The sequence below is a fragment of the Notolepis coatsorum genome (assembly GCF_963971535.1).
Source record: "Notolepis coatsorum genome assembly, chromosome: 3".
Lineage (NCBI taxonomy): Eukaryota > Metazoa > Chordata > Actinopteri > Aulopiformes > Paralepididae > Notolepis > Notolepis coatsorum.
In genome coordinates, this window is record NC_140167.1 from 25,960,073 (window position 1) to 25,980,555 (window position 20,483).

The following is a 20,483-nucleotide window of genomic DNA, read 5'->3' on the forward strand; positions in this document are numbered from 1 at the left end:
GAGAGGGCCTTGGTTCAACAGCTCCTCGGAGAGGCAAACTCTCCACCGGACGCAGCTCGGGTGCGTCTGACTGCCACGACCGTGGAGTCAGCGCAGCCCCACGACGCACGCCGGAGGCGGCAATGGAGAACCGCTGGTGAAGGGTGACGTTGTGAGCGCTCGAACCACTCGATGAAGACATTATAGCTTAGCTTTTTCTCTAAAATTGGTGAGAGAGAGAAAAAACAAGAAATAATGTCAACGCAGCTCCTCTTCAATATTTCACTAATCTCAAAGTGGTGTATACAGACACTCGCCGTGGTGAAAACAAAGAAGGAGCTGTTAGTATGGCCACACCCCTGCTTATGTAGAGGAGCGGATGGGGGTGTGGCCAGGCGAATAGGTGTGTAAAGGTGCATGTGGAGATTTATTCAGTGCTAGTACTGATACAGGGATGTATTCCAATAGACGCAGAGCGGAGCTACACGACCTATAACTCACCTGACAATCATGTCCAGCCAAAACTCACCTGACAATCATGTCCAGCCAAAACTCACCTGACAATCGTGTCCAGCCAAAACTCACCTAAAAATTGTGTCCAGCCAAAACTCACCTAACAATTGTGTCCAGCCAAAACTCACCTTAAAATTGTGTCCAGCCAAAACTCACCTTACAATGGTGTCCAGCCACAGCCAGATGTCAGTAGAACCTGTCTCCATCCAGTGCCACCAGTTCTTCTCTCTCATTAGGTTGTCCTCCTCCTCTGAATCACCTGAAGGAGAACCAATAGATCTCTTCATAGAAATACAGGGACATCCAGGCTGCTTGAAGCCTTTTTACAACGCATTCGCGTTTCCGGGTTCCCGTTTTGCGCTCTGATTGGCCCAGTCATGTGACATGAGCGCCAATCGTGGGACGGCAAGTTTCTACACTGGTTAAGCTTAGGCACTCTTCGAAGTTGGTTAAGGTTAGCGTTTGTCTTAGAGCGTGACGGCAAGTTCTTTCGCCGGTTAAGCTTAGGCACTCTTTCGAAGTTGGTTAAGGTTAGAGTTTGTCTTAGAGCATGGCGATAGAACGCCAGGTAGTTTGCAGGCTGTTCGACGCGGAAATGGGCAAACACGCTATTGGGCGCACATGTTACATGACCTGGCCAATCAGAGCGCCGGAAACGTGGATGCGTTGTAAAAAGGCTACACGCATCCAGGCTATCCAGATGACATTCAACAACAGAATTGTTTCCAAATCGATGCAATTCACTCATTCTCCACAAGAGGGCCTCAAAACCCCTGAATCTGGTGTCCTCTAGTATTTGATAACCAAATACAGGTATCGAAACATAGTTTTTAATATGTGAGCGTGAATGCGGATTTACTTCAGGGCATAATAAATTATCATACCCGCTTCAGATCCATTGGGCCTCTGTGTCTCATACAGCCCGGCATCTGTCAGCACCACAATATTACATTCCTGGAGTGCAAGAGACATAAAGCAGATGGTTAGAATACCAACAGTTTATTGAAACCGGAGCTCATGAGCCCATACAAAATAGCACAAGTGTTTTGAGTATAAACATGAAGCTACATGTGCTTATTAATCATCATTGTGAATTTCCTTAGCGGACGATAAAACAAAAGACAATACGATACGCAAAGTGGCTTGGCTGTGCCATATTTACTATCCCGAAACATGATGCCTAGATGAAATATAGGCCAGGTTTCTGCTTGTGATGTGAGACCACTTATAGAGTGATCACAGTATCCGTTCATTCTCCACCTAACAAAGATACAATACGTGTGGGGGGGGGGGGGGGGGGGGGGGGGTCGTCTTTAGACTGTGGAATGCCTTTATCCCATGTATCACATATTCATCCATGACCTGCAGCACTCAGACACACCCCGACACACTAGACTTACCAGCTCTTAGGGACGGCAGAGTAAACTCTGAACAAAACAGCCATCTCCGTTACATCCAGTCAGACCAGTTCAGGCATTAAACTGTAAATATGGATACCGTAGCCGACTGGGAAAAGGAATTGTATCCGAAACTGTTACCGTCACTAGATTATGAGATTAAAGAGTTTGCGATAATTGCTGCTTTGTTATCAAACAATAAACTCATTATCAAGCAAATCTCTTAAGACTGTTATCTAGTCCATCTCTGTGTTGAGACCTTCTGAATGGAATTTCACAGAAGATTGAGTTTCAGAGATTAAGTTATGGTCTTTTATCACAGATTTGAAAAATAATGTTGTTTTGTTGTCGTGCTATAATACATTATCATGTGAGGATCTTCTGGGCAGCTGTTTATCTATTGTCTCAGAACGCTGAAGACTAATCAGTTTTGCCTGTCAGATCAGATCAGGTGAGAGGAGGTGAAAGTCACCATGGCGATCATGAAACACATCTCCTAACGTGAGGCTTGATTGGTTATTGATACTGTAGGTTGTTGTTGCTGGTGTTTTTCTTTTTTTACCTTCTCCGCTTTGATGTCTTGGTTAAACACTGGATGAGCATCGTCCATCCCCATCACCAGGATGGCCACCAGGGACCCGGGTTCGAGGACAGTGATGGTGAGGGACACCAGGTCTCCTGGCCTGGCTGTGTCACTGCTCCAGCTCAGAGACACCTGGGGCCGGAAGCAAGATACCAAGTAACAAGCAAGGAACATTACGTAGATCTGCGACAGTGAAATGTCTTCATCAACACAAACTATTTAAGAGCTAACTCCACACAGATATATATATATTAATGCTGTCAATCGATTAAAATATTTAATCAGATTAATCGCATGATTGTCCATAGTTAACTCGCGATTAATCGCAAATTAATCGCATATTTTATATCTGTTCTAAATCTACCTTAACTCATTGACCGCCAGGGATTAGACGGGGCCATGTGGTCGCATTGCCACACGTTAAAATATAGGACTGAGTCACCTTGTTTGTAGAGCTATAACTATATTCTATATTATAGCTATGGATACAATACTATGGCCCATTTGACATCACCTATCTATCGTTCAATATGTGAGAAAGAATAAATTTTTCCATCCATACGTTCCCGTGTTATACCGTGGTGAATATAAGTATGGTTTTAGAGCGGTCTAGGGTAATTCATGAAATCCTGAGTTAAAGCCCTATACGTCGATTCCACTATACACGTTGCCATTTCTTGCCTGTATACGCTATTATCCCGAAATCAAATCTATATCATAACTATTATGTTCCATCATGAATGCATGAAAGGGGGGGGGGGGTTGTTTCTGATTATTTGATTGTCAGTAACGGCATTCGCATTGAACACTAAAAACGGTTATCAGCCCGATCGGTATGAAAGCATTGCAGGATCAAGCTAGAATTGACGTCAAAACGTCCTTACCTGTGATCGGCAGTATTAAAAAAATAATATTCCAATTGTTTGATCGCCATCTGGTATATCCAATGTCCATTTGGTCGATGGCATAATCCACCACAACATATGGATCGGAGATATTTGATGCGCTTCAATGGAACCGGCAGAACAGCTGCCCGCGCCCGACAAGGAAACATGACACCGGAGACCTGTGGCCATCCCACAGAGAAAGATAGAAGGGTATAAAGGGTGCTCGATACCACCGTCTAGCGTGATGTGGCCGGTATTGCACTTTTACATTCTCATGAGGATTCCCCATGTTAACCCAAAGTCTGTGTGCCTGTAAATTGTCGGACAAACACGTATATAATCGTTGTTGGCGGCCAATGAGTTAAACAGATCTTTTTCAAGTTTTAATACTCTTATCAACATGAGAGTTAACAAATATATATATGATATGATGATATATCAATACTAATACATTAGCTTGACACGTAGCTATGCAAGCTACTAATACCCAGAGATCCATACGGAATATGGTATATCATACCCTGAATTTGGATATTAAAGACACACTTCATTTTATTCATACCTCATTCATATAATTCATACCATATACTTGTATTGAAATGATAAGGTAGCAGTCTCCATAAGACTTCTATTTTTTCATCTACATCATTTCATGGAACTGTAATTAACACAATACAAGGATTCAATGTCTCTGATGACATCACTGGTGACCATATTCAAACAAATTGACTCTCAATAACTGTCAAATTAAACGAATGTGTGCAAAACAGTTTTTGGATTGTTGTTAGCTGTTGGCCAAAAACAGCTCCCGGAGTTTTAAGCTATAGGCTAGCTGATCTGTATCTGCTTCCGTTAATTTGTGCTAAGCTAGGCTAGCTTGCAGCCGAATAGCTTTCTACTAAACACACAGAGAGGATTGGTATCTATCTTCTTGTCTCCCTCTGGAGGAGACGGTAAGCGCATTTCCCATCATGTTGTGTGTAACTATATGTGAGTGTGAAGCAGGGCATTTCTGAAAAAGAGCACGTGCTCAGCAAATTTGATCTGGGTAAATAAAAGAAAATAATAAAAAATAAAAGGTTTACCTCGTTGCGCTGGTGGATCTGTATGTGTACTGTGTCAGTGGTGACCTCTCCATCATGGAGGACACAGTAGACAGTGAGACAGGCCTCAGGTGACCAGGACACTGTTGGGTTTAGAGAGAAGGACGAGGACGCCTCCGTCCCAGCAGCTACAACCTGACCTCTGGAGCTGACCTGGAGGTTCAACGATGAAGGACGGTGGTCAGGTCATGGGTCACGGTGCAGTGCAATGTTATAATATCAATAAAAACAAAGTGCATATTATGCTGTTCATAACAGACAAGACGTACCACATAGTGAAGTTTGTCGAGTTGAAAAGTGCTTTCCACGTCTATTTGAAGAGGAGATCCAATCTGGGATAAAGATGATCAAAAGAGTTTGGTCTGTGTAGTTAATATTGTGACAACTTTGATTTACACAGAGAAAATAAAGGCTATGTAAAACATGCCCATGACGTAGGTCATTCTTATTCAACATATTCAATAGATTTCCATAAACTGCATTTAACTTGCTGTAACGATGGACTCATCAACCAATTGGCTATGGAGGGACAGCCCTAGGCTATAGGTTACCTGTGCAGGGAGAACGTTGATGGGGAGGATCTGCATGTAAAAACCACTAGGAGACGTCCTGCCGCGGTAAAGATCCAAAGTCTCCACACTGGAGAAAAATGTGGCCTGCGTACCAGAACACCACATCAAAGTATGTTCAACTTGATTTCTCACATACAATCAGGGGTGTAGAAAGTAGTAAAGTACCCAGAAATTATACTTAAGTTAAAGTATGGGTACCATCTCAAAATCTTACTCGAGTAAAAGTCAGAGTATCTGGCTAAAAACACACTTGAGTAAAAGTTAAAAAAAAGTTTCTACTTTTAAAAGTACTTAAGTACTAAAAAGTAAACACTTTTTTTCTGACTGTCTATTCTTCTGATAGCAGGTGCTTAATCAAAGATCCCCGCTTTCTAGTCTTGCACAAGGACCAATCAGCATGAGTATGGGCGGGTACATTTTCCATTAATGGGGATTTGATTTTTGATTTTTTTTTTCCATTTTTTTCTCCCCATTTTCTATTTTTCTCCCATCCCAATTTCGTATATCCAATTCTTCCCTCCCCTGTCTTGAACGTTGCTAGACTATGCCTCCCACAGGTCGTTTGTAGTGAGGACAAAAGCCTTGAATCACGTGTCCCCTCCGTTACACGAGGAGGCAGCCTGTCGCATCTTTTCACGCAGCAGCTCGAACTCTCAGTAGCGAGGAGTAACGCGTGGGAGGCTCATGCTGCCCCCGTCACTTCCTGCTTCCGTCGCACCGGCGTCACCAAACCGACCTGTAGGAGTCGCTGTCCACAACGTCAAATCCCCACCCACCGGCTTTCCCACCCTCTAACACTTGCCAATTGTGTTAGTATGAACGACCGGCCAGCCAGTAGCAACGCCGAGAGCTGGGCTCGAACCCAGCGTCTCCTGCGTTAGAGGCGAGCGCCTTGCCCACTGCGCCAATCAGCCGCCCTTGATTGGTTGTTTTTAAATAAAGTGCGCCCGCAGGATTAATAACGTTAACGTTAGTTCGGCCAGAGAAACATATACTAATTAAAATGGTTGGACCTGCGAGATTTGTACTTTGTAGGTCTGCGTTTTAAATGTAACGAGTAAAAACTATGTTTTTTTTTCTCTGAAATGTAATTGAGTAAAAGTACAAGTATACAAACCTAATAATACTTGAGTAAAGTACAAATCCCCAAAAACAGTACTTAAGTATTGTAACAAAGCACAATTACTCAAGTACTTTACACCCCTGCATACAATGTACAAGTACAGTGGAGTGACCTCCATGTGACCACCATATATATACACACAGTGAACCATACTGTTTCTCCTATCAAGCTATATTCCTACAGTACACTGCTGACAACTAATTATTTCAATATTGCTAACAGTTGGAATTTATCATGACATTGAACATGCATATCAATAGATGTTTTGCTTGTTTAACTGTATGGCTTGCACTTTATACAAGGTCATGTAGGGTCCCTCTACCGGGTCTATCGGTCTATCTATAATGTGAGAATTTGTGGTGTGATGTGACTCGTAACCAAATGACGAAGTCGATATTGTTGTGCATGCACTCTTAGTCTTATGTAGCTCAATGAGTATGGCACTGCCAGTGTTAAGGGTTCACTCTTGAGCATGGCACTGCCAGTGTTAAGGGTTCACTCTTTTTTTTTATCTATTTTTTCTCCCTCTATCTTCCGTATTTTTCTCCCATCCCCAATTTAGTCGTTATGTCAATTCCCTTCCTGGTCGTTGCGCGCATTTCCCCCCCACTTGCCGGCCTAGGGAGGGTTGAAGACTATCACATGCTTCCTCCGATACCGTTTGGAGTCAGCCAGCCGCTTATTTTCACCTGACAGCGAGGACTCTCACTGGGGGAGTGTAACGCGTGGGAGGATCACACTATCTCCCCCAGATCCCATCCCTGCTGAACAGGCGCCCCGACCGACCAGTAGGAGTCGCTGTTTACAACGACCAGGATACACACCCCACCGGCTTCCCACCCGCTAACAGTGCCAATTGTATTAGTAGGGACGACTGACCAAGCCGGAGGTACCGCTGACAGCTGGATTCGATACCAGAGTCTCTGCGGTGGTAGGCGAGCGCTTAGTCCGCTGCGCTACCCAGCCGCCCCTTAAGGGTTCACTCTTGAGCATGGCACTGACACTACCAGTGATAGGGTTTCACTCTGAGCATGGCACTGGTTTCCCACTGACATCACACATACTGAAAACATTTATGCGTTGTAAAGCACTTTGTGTCCTAGTACTAGGAAAGTTCTATGGAATGTAGCCATTAATTCATTGATTCATATAACTTTCAATTGTTTCGAGTTCTGTTCTTTCACTGTACTCGGTGAAGTGATTCTGATGCAGGCATGCAGCCACTGGAAACATACAGGACTCAAGTCCTCTCCATAAGCTATAGGCCTACGGTGGTAAAACTCTACAACCTCCATTTAATGAAAAGTGCTCAACATTTCAGAAGCGACTTTCCAGGAGAGAGACTATTAAAAGGACCCTTTGGCAGCACTTGCCTTGATTAGAACCATTTCTACTACATCCTGTAAGCGAAGCTGCACGTGGACATTCCCATCTACGGGCAGTGAGCGTGTGATCGTCGTGGCTTCATACGCAGCGCTCCCCTCCAACGTTCTCTGAGCCACTTCAATCAGGACGGAGTTCTGTCTGTCCGACGAGCTCAGCGCTTTTCTGTCATACCGAGTTATTTTGACCTGCGGAACAAAAAAAGGGGGAAATTATTTTCATTTAATCTCAAACTCTTTATTTCATTATTTAAACTCGAAAGGCAACTGAGGTTTCCCTCATTTACGACGCTGCGAGTGTACATACAGTGATAAGCAAAAAAATAAAAAGGCATATCAAATCACACAGCATATAAAATCATAACAATAAGACAACAAGGCGAGATAAAAGTAAGGATAACAAATCAATTAAAACGTGTACAACTTGATTGACAAAGGTTGGAGATCAGGGGTTTTAATTCTGCAACAGAGGGGACAATCTCAAGCTTTAACAGGTTTTTATGGACTGTTGGAGTTCATTCCAAAATGCAGATTAACCTGAGGAAACTCGAGGATGAATGAATGAATGAAAAAGTTTATTCTCCATATTTCTCCAAACAACTCACGATATCTTGTTCCGTCGAACCAAACAATCATAGCAACAAATAAAAAAAAACATTAAAAGAAAAACACAAAAAAAAAAAAAGAAAAAAAAAAGGAATTATAAACAAAAGGTCAAGAGCAATGTGTTTGGTTAGCAGACATATCCAAAAAAGGAGTAGAGGGAAGCTAAGCTTATTGATCCCTACCCCCTTACATTTATATTTGTTCTTCCATTAATTTTACTAGATATAACATAATTTAGTGTATTACAATATAGAATATACTTTTACTTATATTAACAGATTACAAGAAAAGAAAAAAACTTGATTCACTTGACAGCAGTGAATATAGTACAGCACTACATACACAATATAACATAACTTTGTTTATCCTCAATACTCATTTCTGTATTTTTCCAATGTGTATTTTTTTAGCTGCTTTTTAAGGGACCGTAAGGACCAGCCAGTCACTAAAACGGGTTCCATAGGTTCCAAAATTCCATTTCAATAATGATGTAGTATAAGGTAGCTTACCAGAAAGGGCTTTAAAGATGGAAAAATTACCAGTGTTTATTGTGCCTCTCCATCAGAGAGGACCAACCAACCTTCTCATAAAGGACACAGTGATGAGTGTCGTATCTATCATTTAGATAGACATTCGATTGACATTATAGGTTCCTTAAGTCCACTTTTCGACAACAAACATGAATGTTGTTTCGATAGAATTATAATTGTTATTCACTCACTGTCATATAGAAGAGCAAAGAAGGCTTTAGAGCGCGTGGGAAGTTGCAGAAGGAGAGGCGGAACTCGTTCTCCGTGACGTGAACCGTGACACTCCTCTTCACGTTAAACCCTGTACGGATAGCAAAACAATAAAACAAACTGGGTCAAAAATATGTAATAATATCAATAATATTGTATTTCCAGAATAATCTTCAAACCAAACTCACCCGTGGAGCTCTCAGTGACATGGGCAGTGATGTACATGACAATATGATCATCATCATCATCATCATCATCATCATCATCTTCATCATCATCAGCAGCAGCAGCAGAGACAGAGAGTCTATTTGTACTTCTTATAGTAGACAACAGACTGCTGTATTGATGCAGAGCCGGCAGTTGATCTTTACTGAAGAAAAACTGCGTGGATCCTTGGATCTGAAAAAAATACAAGTCAGTCAGTGACAAAGGGCATTTGACTGACAGATGACCTACATCAGTGGGTCAGCAGGCTGAATGTTAGGCTACATTCAGGATCCGAGTTAAAGTATAACTGTGCAGTTTGAGGTGACTGGTCTCAGGGGAAGTTAATGGGGGTGGTCACCTCTTTGGTTTGAGCAAGGATGGCTGGACTATCAGAGTGCAACACCAGCTTGATTGAGATAGATACGGTCCCCTGGACAGCCTGGCCACTGTGATGCCTAGAGACAAATACATATGATGGTTATGTATCACCGACATCTAAGAAGGGAGATCCCCCCTTGAACGGCTCTTCTGAGGTTTCTCCCCTCCACATTGCCTGTGGTCCTTTTTTCCTATTGCTAGGTTTTTAGTGAGTTTTTCCTTACCTTCGCATGGGGTATGTCTGGGAGTGTTGCATTCATTTAATTTATTTATTTTACATTCTATTTTGGATTTTTCTGGTATTTTTGTCTTTGTTTTTGATTTATTGTGATATTTCTTCTTGACTTGTTTAAAGAAGACGTGTCCGGCCCATGGTGACATTAACGTGTGTTGTCGGGCCTTACAAATACATTTGATTTGATTTGGTTAGAGCACTACAGTAATTGAGTAGCTCAGATGAATAACCATATCTCTGTTATTAGGGTTTCAAATGAACAATGTTTTCAAACTTTATTATCTAAAGATGAAAAGTTAGAGTGTTAATTCATAGTTAAAGACAGCAGAGATTGAGTACTCTCTTGTAAATCACATTCACACTCAGTGATTTAGATTAACTTTAAAACTGCAAATACATGGGCTGTCCGAAAAATGCTTTCAAACGCAGTTGTTTTAATTGTCATTCAGTTAGTCAGTTAACTAGCATAATTACATTTACATTTAGTCATTTGGCTGACACTTTTATCGAAAGCGACTTAAAAATTGTAAACAACAATATACATATACCACTACTCCATGCTAAGTTATTCAACTATGTTTGGAATGGAATGAAGACAAGAAAAACGCATTACCACAAATTACAACAGAAAATGTATACATTTGTAGAAAAAACAACAACAACATTTGACTCACTGTGCTTTGACAGTTCCTGAGATGTCGTCTCCAGCCAGGACCTGGAGAGCAGTCTTTACCACCACTTCAAAGTGAGGAGGCTCTACGAAGACAGTCAGTGGACATTAAAAAGATAGCAGCAATAAAGGGTACTTTTGAAAAGAAAAACAACTAAATGAATGAATACTTTTGTTAAAAAAAGTTACCATAGTCTTCCACATGAAACATCTCCTCACTGATAGACCCCTATAGTGAAAGAGAGAGAAGGTGGAAATTATATTTACTATGATTTTAGAGAGTAATTCAAAATGTTCTACTGTGCTTCTTAATTGTGAATCTGATTGGCAGCTGCTTCCTAAAAGGGATATGGCAGTTTCATTGTGTATGGTCTCACAACTGAAATGTTAAATAAACCAAACCAAAACAACTTTAATTACAAGTAAAGATTCAATGTGCATCAGTAGAGGTCTACCTGGTCTTCTTCAACGCACTCCCCCTCAACTCACAAGTATGAAGACACATTTCTCAAATTTCATTCAATTCAAGGTATGGCACAAAAGTAGCTTTGAAAATGAAGAATTAGGTCATAACATTGAGTGACATCTTTGTCTAAAAGCAACCTCACGTTCACTGTAGCTGTGATTGACCACCGTCCCAGGGGAGGGGTCTGTGACAGACTGAAGACTGTCGGTACAATTCCCAGGTGACCGTCGACGGAATCCAACCTTTGGACCACGTTTCCCCTGGGGTCCTGATGGTGTCAAAAGGAGTGTCAGTCACAAGATGTACATCACAACAATGCCTGACAAAACAAAAAAAGTTGATTCAACTCCCTGCGGTTTTGATTTTCTTTAAAACAGAAGATTGAGACCCACCCGTATAGAGATGTCATCCACACTGCCTGTGTAGGGGCGGTTGTCAGGCTGGACAGATATGATTCTGATTTTGACCATGTCTCCTGGACGGTAGTGGGATCTGTCGGTCTGGATGAGGGAGCAGATTGTTTTGTTGCTAAAGAAGATGGTGCTAGTGTTGATGAAGACGAGCTGGTCTCTCTGGTATCCCCTCACCTCCAGGGTTAAGGGGGAACTCTGGTTCACAGAGCTGCCGGGGATCTAGAGAATTGATATAGCACAGCATTATATAGGTCCATCTCCAGCTACAACAATGTGAAAAGTGAAACTGATGATTCCAATAGTGTTTTGAGTAACCCAATGTTCCTCTGAGGACTATCTGTTTACTCATTCATGAAAATAAACAATTATTATTATTATTATCATTATTATTATCATTATTAAGTATAAGTATAATAATACTTTTCTATGTTTCAAATTGCTCTTCCAAAATCCCAAAGTGACTTGACACAAAAACAAGTGCTGTGATTTTATGAATGGAGAAGAAAGTATAGAACCATACTTACAGGAGGAAGAGTAAGAATCCCTGTCAAACCTAAAAACAAGAATAATGATACAGTGTACATGTCAGTCAACCTTTAAAACAAGAATAATGATACATGTCAGTTAACCTTTAAAACAAGAATAATGATACATGTCAGTCAACCTTTAAAACAAGAATAATGATACATGTCAGTCAACCTTTAAAACAAGAATAATGATACATGTCAGTCAACCTTTAAAACAAGAATAATGATACATGTCAGTCAACCTTTAAAACAAGAATAATGATACATGTCAGTCAACCTTTAAATAATACTGATACATGTCAGTCAACCTTTAAAGAATAATGATACATGTCAGTCAACCTTTAAAGAATAATGATACATGTCAGTCAACCTTTAAAGAATAATGATACATGTCAGTCAACCTTTAAAACAAGAATAATGATACATGTCAGTCAACCTTTAAAACAAGAATAATGATACATGTCAGTCAACCTTTAAAGAATAATTATACATGTCAGTCAACCTTTTAAAGAATACTGATACATGTCAGTCAACCTTTAAAGAATAATGATACATGTCAGTCAACCTTTAAAGAATAATGATACATGTCAGTCAACCTTTAAAACAAGAATAATGATACATGTCAGTCAACCTTTAAAACAAGAATAATGATACATGTCAGTCAACCTTTAAAGAATAATTATACATGTCAGTCAACCTTTTAAAGAATAATGATACATGTCAGTCAGACCTTTAAAGAATAATGATACATGTCAGTCAACCTTTAAAGAATAATGATACATGTCAGTCAGACCTTTAAAACAAGAATAGTGATACATGTCAGTCAACCTTTAAAGAATAATGATACATGTCAGTCAACCTTTAAAGAATAATGATACATGTCAGTCAACCTTTAAAACAAGAATAATGATACATGTCAGTCAACCTTTAAAACAAAAAATTATACATGTCAGTCAACCTTTAAAGAATAATTATACATGTCAGTCAACCTTTAAAGAATAATGATACATGTCAGTCAGACCTTTAAAACAAGAATAATGATCAGTATTACAGTGGCTCGCTGATAAACCAGGGCAGTCAAACCTGATGTAATATAAAATAGACTGATTACACCAGTGATGCAGTGATCCAAATTAAATCGGTAAACTATTAACTTCAGCCAATATTATTATTTTGTGTTATTTCCTCAAAAATACCCTATTTTCAGGTAACTCGGATAAATTAATATACCACTTTATATAATCCATAATATGAATGTCAATCATGATTCATGAGCTTAAACACTGGGTCAACTCTTTTTGTCAAGTCAAAACGGTGTACAGTATGTGGGTTCCTACCCACTACACCCTCGGTTACCTCCTTGGAGTACGTCCTCTGCCTGAGCTAGAGGGACGCTGGCCTGTGACACCTGGGCCGTCACCCTGACTGAGGACTCAGTGAGGAGGGTGACAGCTAGCGGAGTGGGGGTCCCACCGCGCAGCACCTCTGGACTTGAGATTAGATACATACGACTCATACTGGAGGAGGCAGGAGGGATGGGGGGGGGGGGTATCACAGATGGGGTGAAAAGGCGGGAAAGACGTTTTTTATCGACAGTTATCAAATCACTTTTCTTTTTCTAGTTTTCTAAATAAACGAAAACAGATATAAACAAACCATAAAAATAGCCCACCAAATTTCTTTTTACATAATACTACACAGCACGAGGTGAATTATCTTTTTTTTACATACTAGACAGCGCGAGGTGAAACAAAGGCTGCTGTTCAAAAGCGTCAACGGAGACAGTTTGTCTGTGAGTGCTAGAATTTCAAAAGCACGATCACCTTTTGTCAGAAGACCTAAGTGACCTCCTGGGGTATGGATGGACGATGGATCAGGTCCCAGGTGTACAATTCTCTATAGTTGTTAACCACGTAACCATATAGTATGCCCCCAGGGGACCAATAAAGGAATATCTGATCTTATCTTGTCTAATCTTAGTCAGACCTTGTTAGTGACCCTAGTGACCCTAGTCTTTACAACTAGAAGCACACTTTATGCCATGCTGTAAACATGACTGATGTACATTGTATTACTGTATATATACACTATGTAGAGTGTTATGTGTCACCGTGATTTGATTTATTTTACATATCATGAATGTATAAAAGGTCATATATCCGGCAACAACTACATATCCATTGAACATGCAGAGGATAACACCATACAGTTCAAAAGTATCACTTGTTTCCATTGTGGCCTATTGTACTTGTCTTTCCCTGTCAGTTAAAAACGATTAGATGATTTATACTATGACCAGAGGTGGGACAGTACTGGCTTATACCATATCACTCAAGTATTGTTACAAGAGTAGCACACTAAAAAGCAAATTTATTTTGTTATTTTCAAACAACAAAAAACATTGGGATATTATGCATTTTCCAACATTGTACCACCATAATTAATTGAGAACTCTTTTTGGCATGCTCTTGGATATTCTATTTGTTGTTGTTGCTGTTGGAAGTTGGCAGTGCTGCTTGGGGGCCCTTGGGGGATGCTTAGTGTGTATTTCCATAGTACAATTATTTATAGGCATCACTTTCTCTTGGCAATGGGCTTGGATTTCCTCATCGAGCACATATCCTTCTCCTTAGGGCACATGTATTTTGTGTTATTATTATTAATTAGGTAATACAAATAAAAGTTGAACCTTTATTTACCCAGGATAGGTTCACTGAGCACAAAATGCTCTTTTCGAGCAACACCCTGCTTCAGTGCTTCACACTCCTGGGAGTTTCCCACTGAACGGCTCCAATGGAGCAACTGGGGTTAAAGTGCCTTGCTCAAGGGCACTTCAACGGTGCGTTTTGAGGAAGAGGCGAGTGTTACTCATTCACTTCCCTACACCCAGATTTTTCCCGCCAGTTCGGGGGATCGAACCAGCAACCCCTCCACCCAGTCACAAGGGTCACTATACAGTAAATCCAAAAGCTGTGGGGATGGTTCTTACAGTATTAACAAAGCTAGCATCAGTTATGAGAGCTGAAGCCCAGAGTGACTTTATTTTACTGTCCACGACAGATCTGTCAATATAGTACTATGACAGATCTCATTGTACTTACAGTACTACTCATGACAGATCTCATTGTACTTACAGTACTACTCATGACAGATATCATTGTACTTACAGTACTACTCTTAGGACCAAAATAAAATACACTCAAATACAAGTAGGAGTAAATATTTCAAACATTGACTCAAGTAGAAGTACTGTAAAAGCACCGGATTTTAAAAGTACCAAAAAAAGAATTATACCGTACATAAAAAATTTTTTAAGAAAAAACATAAATTCCAGTAATTGGAGTAATTGTAATTAGTTACCTTCCACCTCCAACAGTAACATAGGAATCTAAACATGATGTTTCAGAGCAGGGACATCCCTCTGTGTACAAATCTATATACTATATCTATCTGTATATATCCCATACCTATATGAATATAATATATAATATAATATTGAAATATAATATGAATTGAAAATGGGGGACCCTGATGGAAACAAGACAAACGTCTTTCTCAGGTCTGCATCCCCTTAACAATTGTATGTATTGAGCCGTACTGTATTGTACCCATTCTGCAATCTGTTAAATAAAGTTTTCATTCATTCATTCATTCACCTACTGGACAGTATGGCTTCTACTGTAGTGTATCACTGTACATAATAATACTGTACATACATCAGATTGGCCTATTTACTCAGTAGCTTTGTTAAATATATATAAAATATTAAATCACTTGTTACACTGTATATTGTTAATGCACTTTATTGTTACCTTGCAGGTAAGATTCCAACTTCTGTTTGTTGTACTGTACTGACAATAAATCTGATCTAATCTAATGATTAGCTCCCAGATACTTAGTCATTATTTGTGCCCCCACCCCCTCCAGAGTAAAGTGTTATATATAAATATCTTTACCTGGATGAATTCTGCGCAGAACTGGGTACAACAGAACACACAAGTCCAAAACACACTCCCACAGTCCAGATCCACTCCATGGCTCTGCTACCTGCTCTGTTACGCCTCAACCAGCCTCTGTCGGTCCCGACTACAAAGTTAAAAGACGAAACTCAACTGCACCGCATACGTACACTCTCACACATGATCATACACACACACGTTTTTTTCTCACACACAGTATAACGTGTGAACACACACACACACACACACACACACACACAGAGACACACAGTATCACATTCACATCCTGGGTCATGATCCAGGGTCTGTTGAAACCACAGGGGGATTGACGCACACCTACTCCTGCTCCCAGGTGTGTGGGGGGAGCGCTCTGTCTCAGGACATTCCCAGTCCTGCCCTGAGGTACAATGTGACATACTGGTGTCACCAGGGCCGTTTCTAGCTTTTTGGGGGCCCTTAGTGAAATGTTGTTTTGGGGCCCCTATTTTGTGAAACTATGGCGGGGGGATTCCAAACCCTTTAAGATGGGCATGCATTTAACATTTAAATGCATCAATCTGGTGCACTTAAAATGTCTGACTTACAATATTGAAATGTAAATGGAACTATTTAAGATAAAGTTAAAGGTCCCTGTCTTATAAATGGCCTTTTCCAGTGTTTAGCATTGTTTTCTAGCAATCTGGGGTTGTATCAACAATGTCTATTTCTCTCATTTTCATTTTGGCGCACTCCTCCAGTTCAGATCTCAGGAGATGCTCCCTCACTGAACTAAGCTATTCTGAATTTCGTGTACCTGTGAGACGTCCAAGAATTCTCATCTGCATAACTAACGGCCCCTCTATGGCTGTAGCGCACACTCAACCATTATTTATTGTAGTACGCAAGCAACTGCGTGGAATTAAAGTTTAACAGTCAGTTAGCATTGTGTTAGCATTTTAAAACGTTATGAGCAAAACGGGCAAGATATGTTGTGCTGTTCCTGACTGCCAAGCAGCGAATATGTCCTTGCATTCATTTCCTGATGATGTCGTGATCCGCCAGCAATGGGCCAAGTTTCCCTCAAGAGCAACAGCACTCACACAAATGACAGACCAATGGTTGAATGATATTGATGATAAAACATGGTGGGAGCAGTACTATGAAATCACATTTTAGTTAATTGTCTTTATAGGATATACCCTTAATACCTGTTATCTAAAAACCTATAAGTACTTTATTCTCATTTTATTATCATTATTATTATTATCATTATTTTCGTTCCAATTAAATGAAAATCAGAAAATAAGTGGTATATGATGGAAAATATGAAAGTCAATGATTGAAGGAAAATGGACTTCGGAAATCAGTTTTCATTCTATTTATTTACTGTTCTGTAAAAGTCTTGTTGAATGTAATGTTTTATGTTTTGTGTGGACCCCAGTAAGACTAGTTGTTGTCATGCAACAGCTAATGGGGATCCTAATAAACTCAATAAACTCAATAAACTCAATGTGTACCGCACATTTTTGCAAGGCAGGACATTGAGAATCAAGGACTTTATAATGCTGGGGTGATTTCCAGGATGATTTCCAGGATGTTACTAAAGAAGGGAGCTGTACTGAGTAATCGAGTATTCGGGACCCGAAAAGAAAATATCGAATCAGTAAGTTCAGTTCAGTTCAGTTCAGTTAAAAAAAAAAATATTCGGGCTTTGGACACATAACAACGGTCATTCCATAAATCACCAAAGTTCTACCAGCTGCTATTGCAGCATTGTCCAATTGTCCAAAAAGGGCTAGGGAGAAGCAGGCTTGTCGGGCCCTACCCCTGAAGACTTACGTTTTTTTCTTTTTTTCTTTTTTTTTCTTTTTTTTACATACATACATAGTACATAATAGTACACATTACAGTACACATTACAGTATATTATACCTGCAGTATATAATAGTATATAGTACATAATAGTGTATACAGCACATATAATGTGATATGAGATATATAGTACATGATATATACAATATAATATAGTACCATAATATAATAGTATATACTGCAAATATAGTTCAATATAATATACAAATTAATTATAATATGATTATATAATGTAATATGATATAACGTACAATACAGTATCATACGTATTCTTTTTATTATGCAATTAAAGCTCTTCTTCCCTTCTGTACGTATCAAAAATAGATATTTTTTTGTCTAGATTTGAATTGATTTATGTTTTCACAATATTTTTGTTCATCCTCTAGCCCAGGGGTGGCCAACCCGCGGCTCGCGAGCCGCATGCGGCTCTTTGCCCGTCAATGTGCGGCTCTTCCATCCATAATTTTTTTTGTCACTCATTCCATAAGGACGTAGAATAAACATTTACAATTTTTTTTTAAATGGTCCATTTGCATGTTCCTCTTATCTGAATCTAGGGACATATATGGATCAGTGTCAGAAATAGTGTGTCTGTTACTAGGCTTGAGTAAATTGTAATGAACCAAAGGAGAATATCAATTCTATTTAAAAAAAAAATTATCTTTGACTGTAAATAACACCATGCTAAAATTGACCAGACCTGAAAAATCTAAGCAAATGAATAAAGGGAAGATGATTAAACAGAAGGTTTTGTAGATACAGTACTGAATTCTGCCATCTTTTTTATAATGTAAATTTCTCCACCATTTTTCATCATATTGCAACACCGTTTTTTGCAAGACGTTCACAGAAAGGTAGAGAAACTAACTGCGTTCTGTTTTATGGCAATAACGTTCAGGTTTGTGGGAGATAATCCCAAAAAATAAGAGAAATTCAAAAGTAAATCCAGAAGTCAGATGATTGACAGGGGCTGGTGTGAGCTGGGTAGGGTAGTTTTTCGAAATTTGAAAGCCCTGAGTCTCTTCCTTCAAAAGACTACACTCACTTTTGGCTGTGCCACTTCCTCCTGTCAATATGCGCCGGTTTCCGACTCAATGCCCTGAGATTTCTATAATCTTATATTTCACTAATAACAGTTAAAATAATAAACATAATGCTGAAAATATACACTTTTACTGTATATCTCGGGCTTAAGAGGTTAACCCTGTGAGGCCCAAATTAAAAAGAAATTAGCAACTTCAGAGGCCAGAGGGTGGGACATATAAACACATTTACTATCAAATAGCATTGTGAGGCTGAACAACAGGACCAATTGACTATACATGTGCTTAAAGGGGAACTATCTTATAAATGGCTTTTTTCAGTGTTTACCATTGTTTCTTAGCTATGTGGACTTATATTAATAGGATATATGTCTCTAATTCTCATATTGGCGAATTCTTCCAATTCTCCTCTCACAATATTCACCCTCACTGAACTGAGTCATCTGAAAATGTGCATATCTGTGATGTCAGAGATTTCTCAGCTGCATAATAATGTGGCAGTTGATGTGGCAGTTGGCACCAGGCCACACAGTGGTTGGAGCCCAGCCTCAAAACGGCTTAAGATCTTGAGGTAGAAAAATGTGGTTTTTAGTACTTGATTAGAAATACAAAACAATGCATTTTTTTTGAAAAAAACCTAGGTGTTCCATAGACTCACAGGAATTGTGTAAAAGTGCCCAAATAGTGAAAGAAATAGTAAAATAGTTCCCCTTTAACATTTTTTAAATAAACATTATTTTTTTAAATGGCTAAAAGTGATTTTGTAATTTTGCAACCGTGGGTCTCACAGGGTACTTTTAACCCTGTGAGGCCCAAATAAAAAAGACATTAGCAACTTCAGAGGCCAGAGGGTGAGACCTATAAACACATGAAGGGTGCCGTGACTGAAAAAAAAGTTGAGAAACGCTGGTATATGGTGTGGCTCTTTGTGGTACCACAGTAATTTTTTTGTGGCTCTTAGTCTCTGACTGGTTGGCCACCCCTGCTCTAGCCCATTCCACAGGGTGCCGTAAGAGGAGATACACATTATTTTCAGGTTGGTTTTCATCACATGTTTTTTGAAGTTCAATGGTCCTCTGAGGTTGTATCCCCCCCTGTTTATCCAGAAATTAGCTTCTTACATTTACTGGTAATTGATTATTTCTTGCTTTGTACATAACTTGCAGAGTTTTAAAGTTTACCATATCAATCAACTTCAAAATGTGTGATTGTAGAAACAGTGTGTGTGTGTTTGGTCCCGATATCCTGCATTGTTTATTACTCTTACTGCTCTTTTTTGTAGGATAGTCAATGTATTTATGGTTGTTTTGTATGTGTTACCCCATACCTCTGTGCAGTAATGCAGGTAAGGCAAGATCATTGCACAGTACAGAATGTGCAATGAGTTGGGATTGAGTACATGTCTCACCTTACTAATAATTGAGATGCTCTTTGAATCGAATCAGTAAGTACAAATGTCGTAATTAGTCATTGATTCACTGTCGGACAGAAGTTGTCAAATCATTACTCAGCAACTGTCAACTGTCTGCACAAGTGTATTAACGTTACTATTTTACTGTAGCATTTCTGCGTTTTGCGATTTTCCTCTTTCTTATACAGTAGGTCAGTAGGAAGTGTTGAAGGCAGAGGTTCTGTGTAGGATTGTTAGTAACTGTCTAACTGCCTATATAACTGTTTACAATAGTAACTGTATAACTGCATATATAACTGTTTCCACTAGAGGGCGCTCTAGGCGGAGACACTCAGGAACACCGCCAGGTGGCGAATATAAATAGTGGTGTCTCCTCCCACTTCTTTCTCTTTCCCCCAGTCTCTCAGTATGAGAATACCTGTATTGTTACTGTAAATA

At 39.6% G+C, this 20,483-nt stretch overlaps 1 protein-coding gene across 1 annotated transcript in view; it reads right to left on the minus strand.

Annotated features, from left to right (window-relative positions):
- LOC311225733 (CD109 antigen-like) overlaps positions 1 to 20,483 on the minus strand; it is a gene marked incomplete at its 3' end in the record, with an annotated part of 122,226 nt that overhangs the window by 23,067 nt on the left and 78,676 nt on the right. The window contains exons 13-22 of the mRNA XM_084311127.1: positions 13,151 to 13,298; positions 11,234 to 11,473; positions 10,984 to 11,109; positions 7,531 to 7,728; positions 5,014 to 5,118; positions 4,732 to 4,794; positions 4,445 to 4,615; positions 2,452 to 2,604; positions 1,377 to 1,446; positions 649 to 751 (exon numbers count right to left, since the gene is read on the minus strand). Coding sequence (XP_084167253.1) covers positions 649 to 751; positions 1,377 to 1,446; positions 2,452 to 2,604; positions 4,445 to 4,615; positions 4,732 to 4,794; positions 5,014 to 5,118; positions 7,531 to 7,728; positions 10,984 to 11,109; positions 11,234 to 11,473; positions 13,151 to 13,298 — 1,377 coding nt within the window. The remainder of the gene's footprint in view (positions 1 to 648; positions 752 to 1,376; positions 1,447 to 2,451; positions 2,605 to 4,444; positions 4,616 to 4,731; positions 4,795 to 5,013; positions 5,119 to 7,530; positions 7,729 to 10,983; positions 11,110 to 11,233; positions 11,474 to 13,150; positions 13,299 to 20,483) is intronic.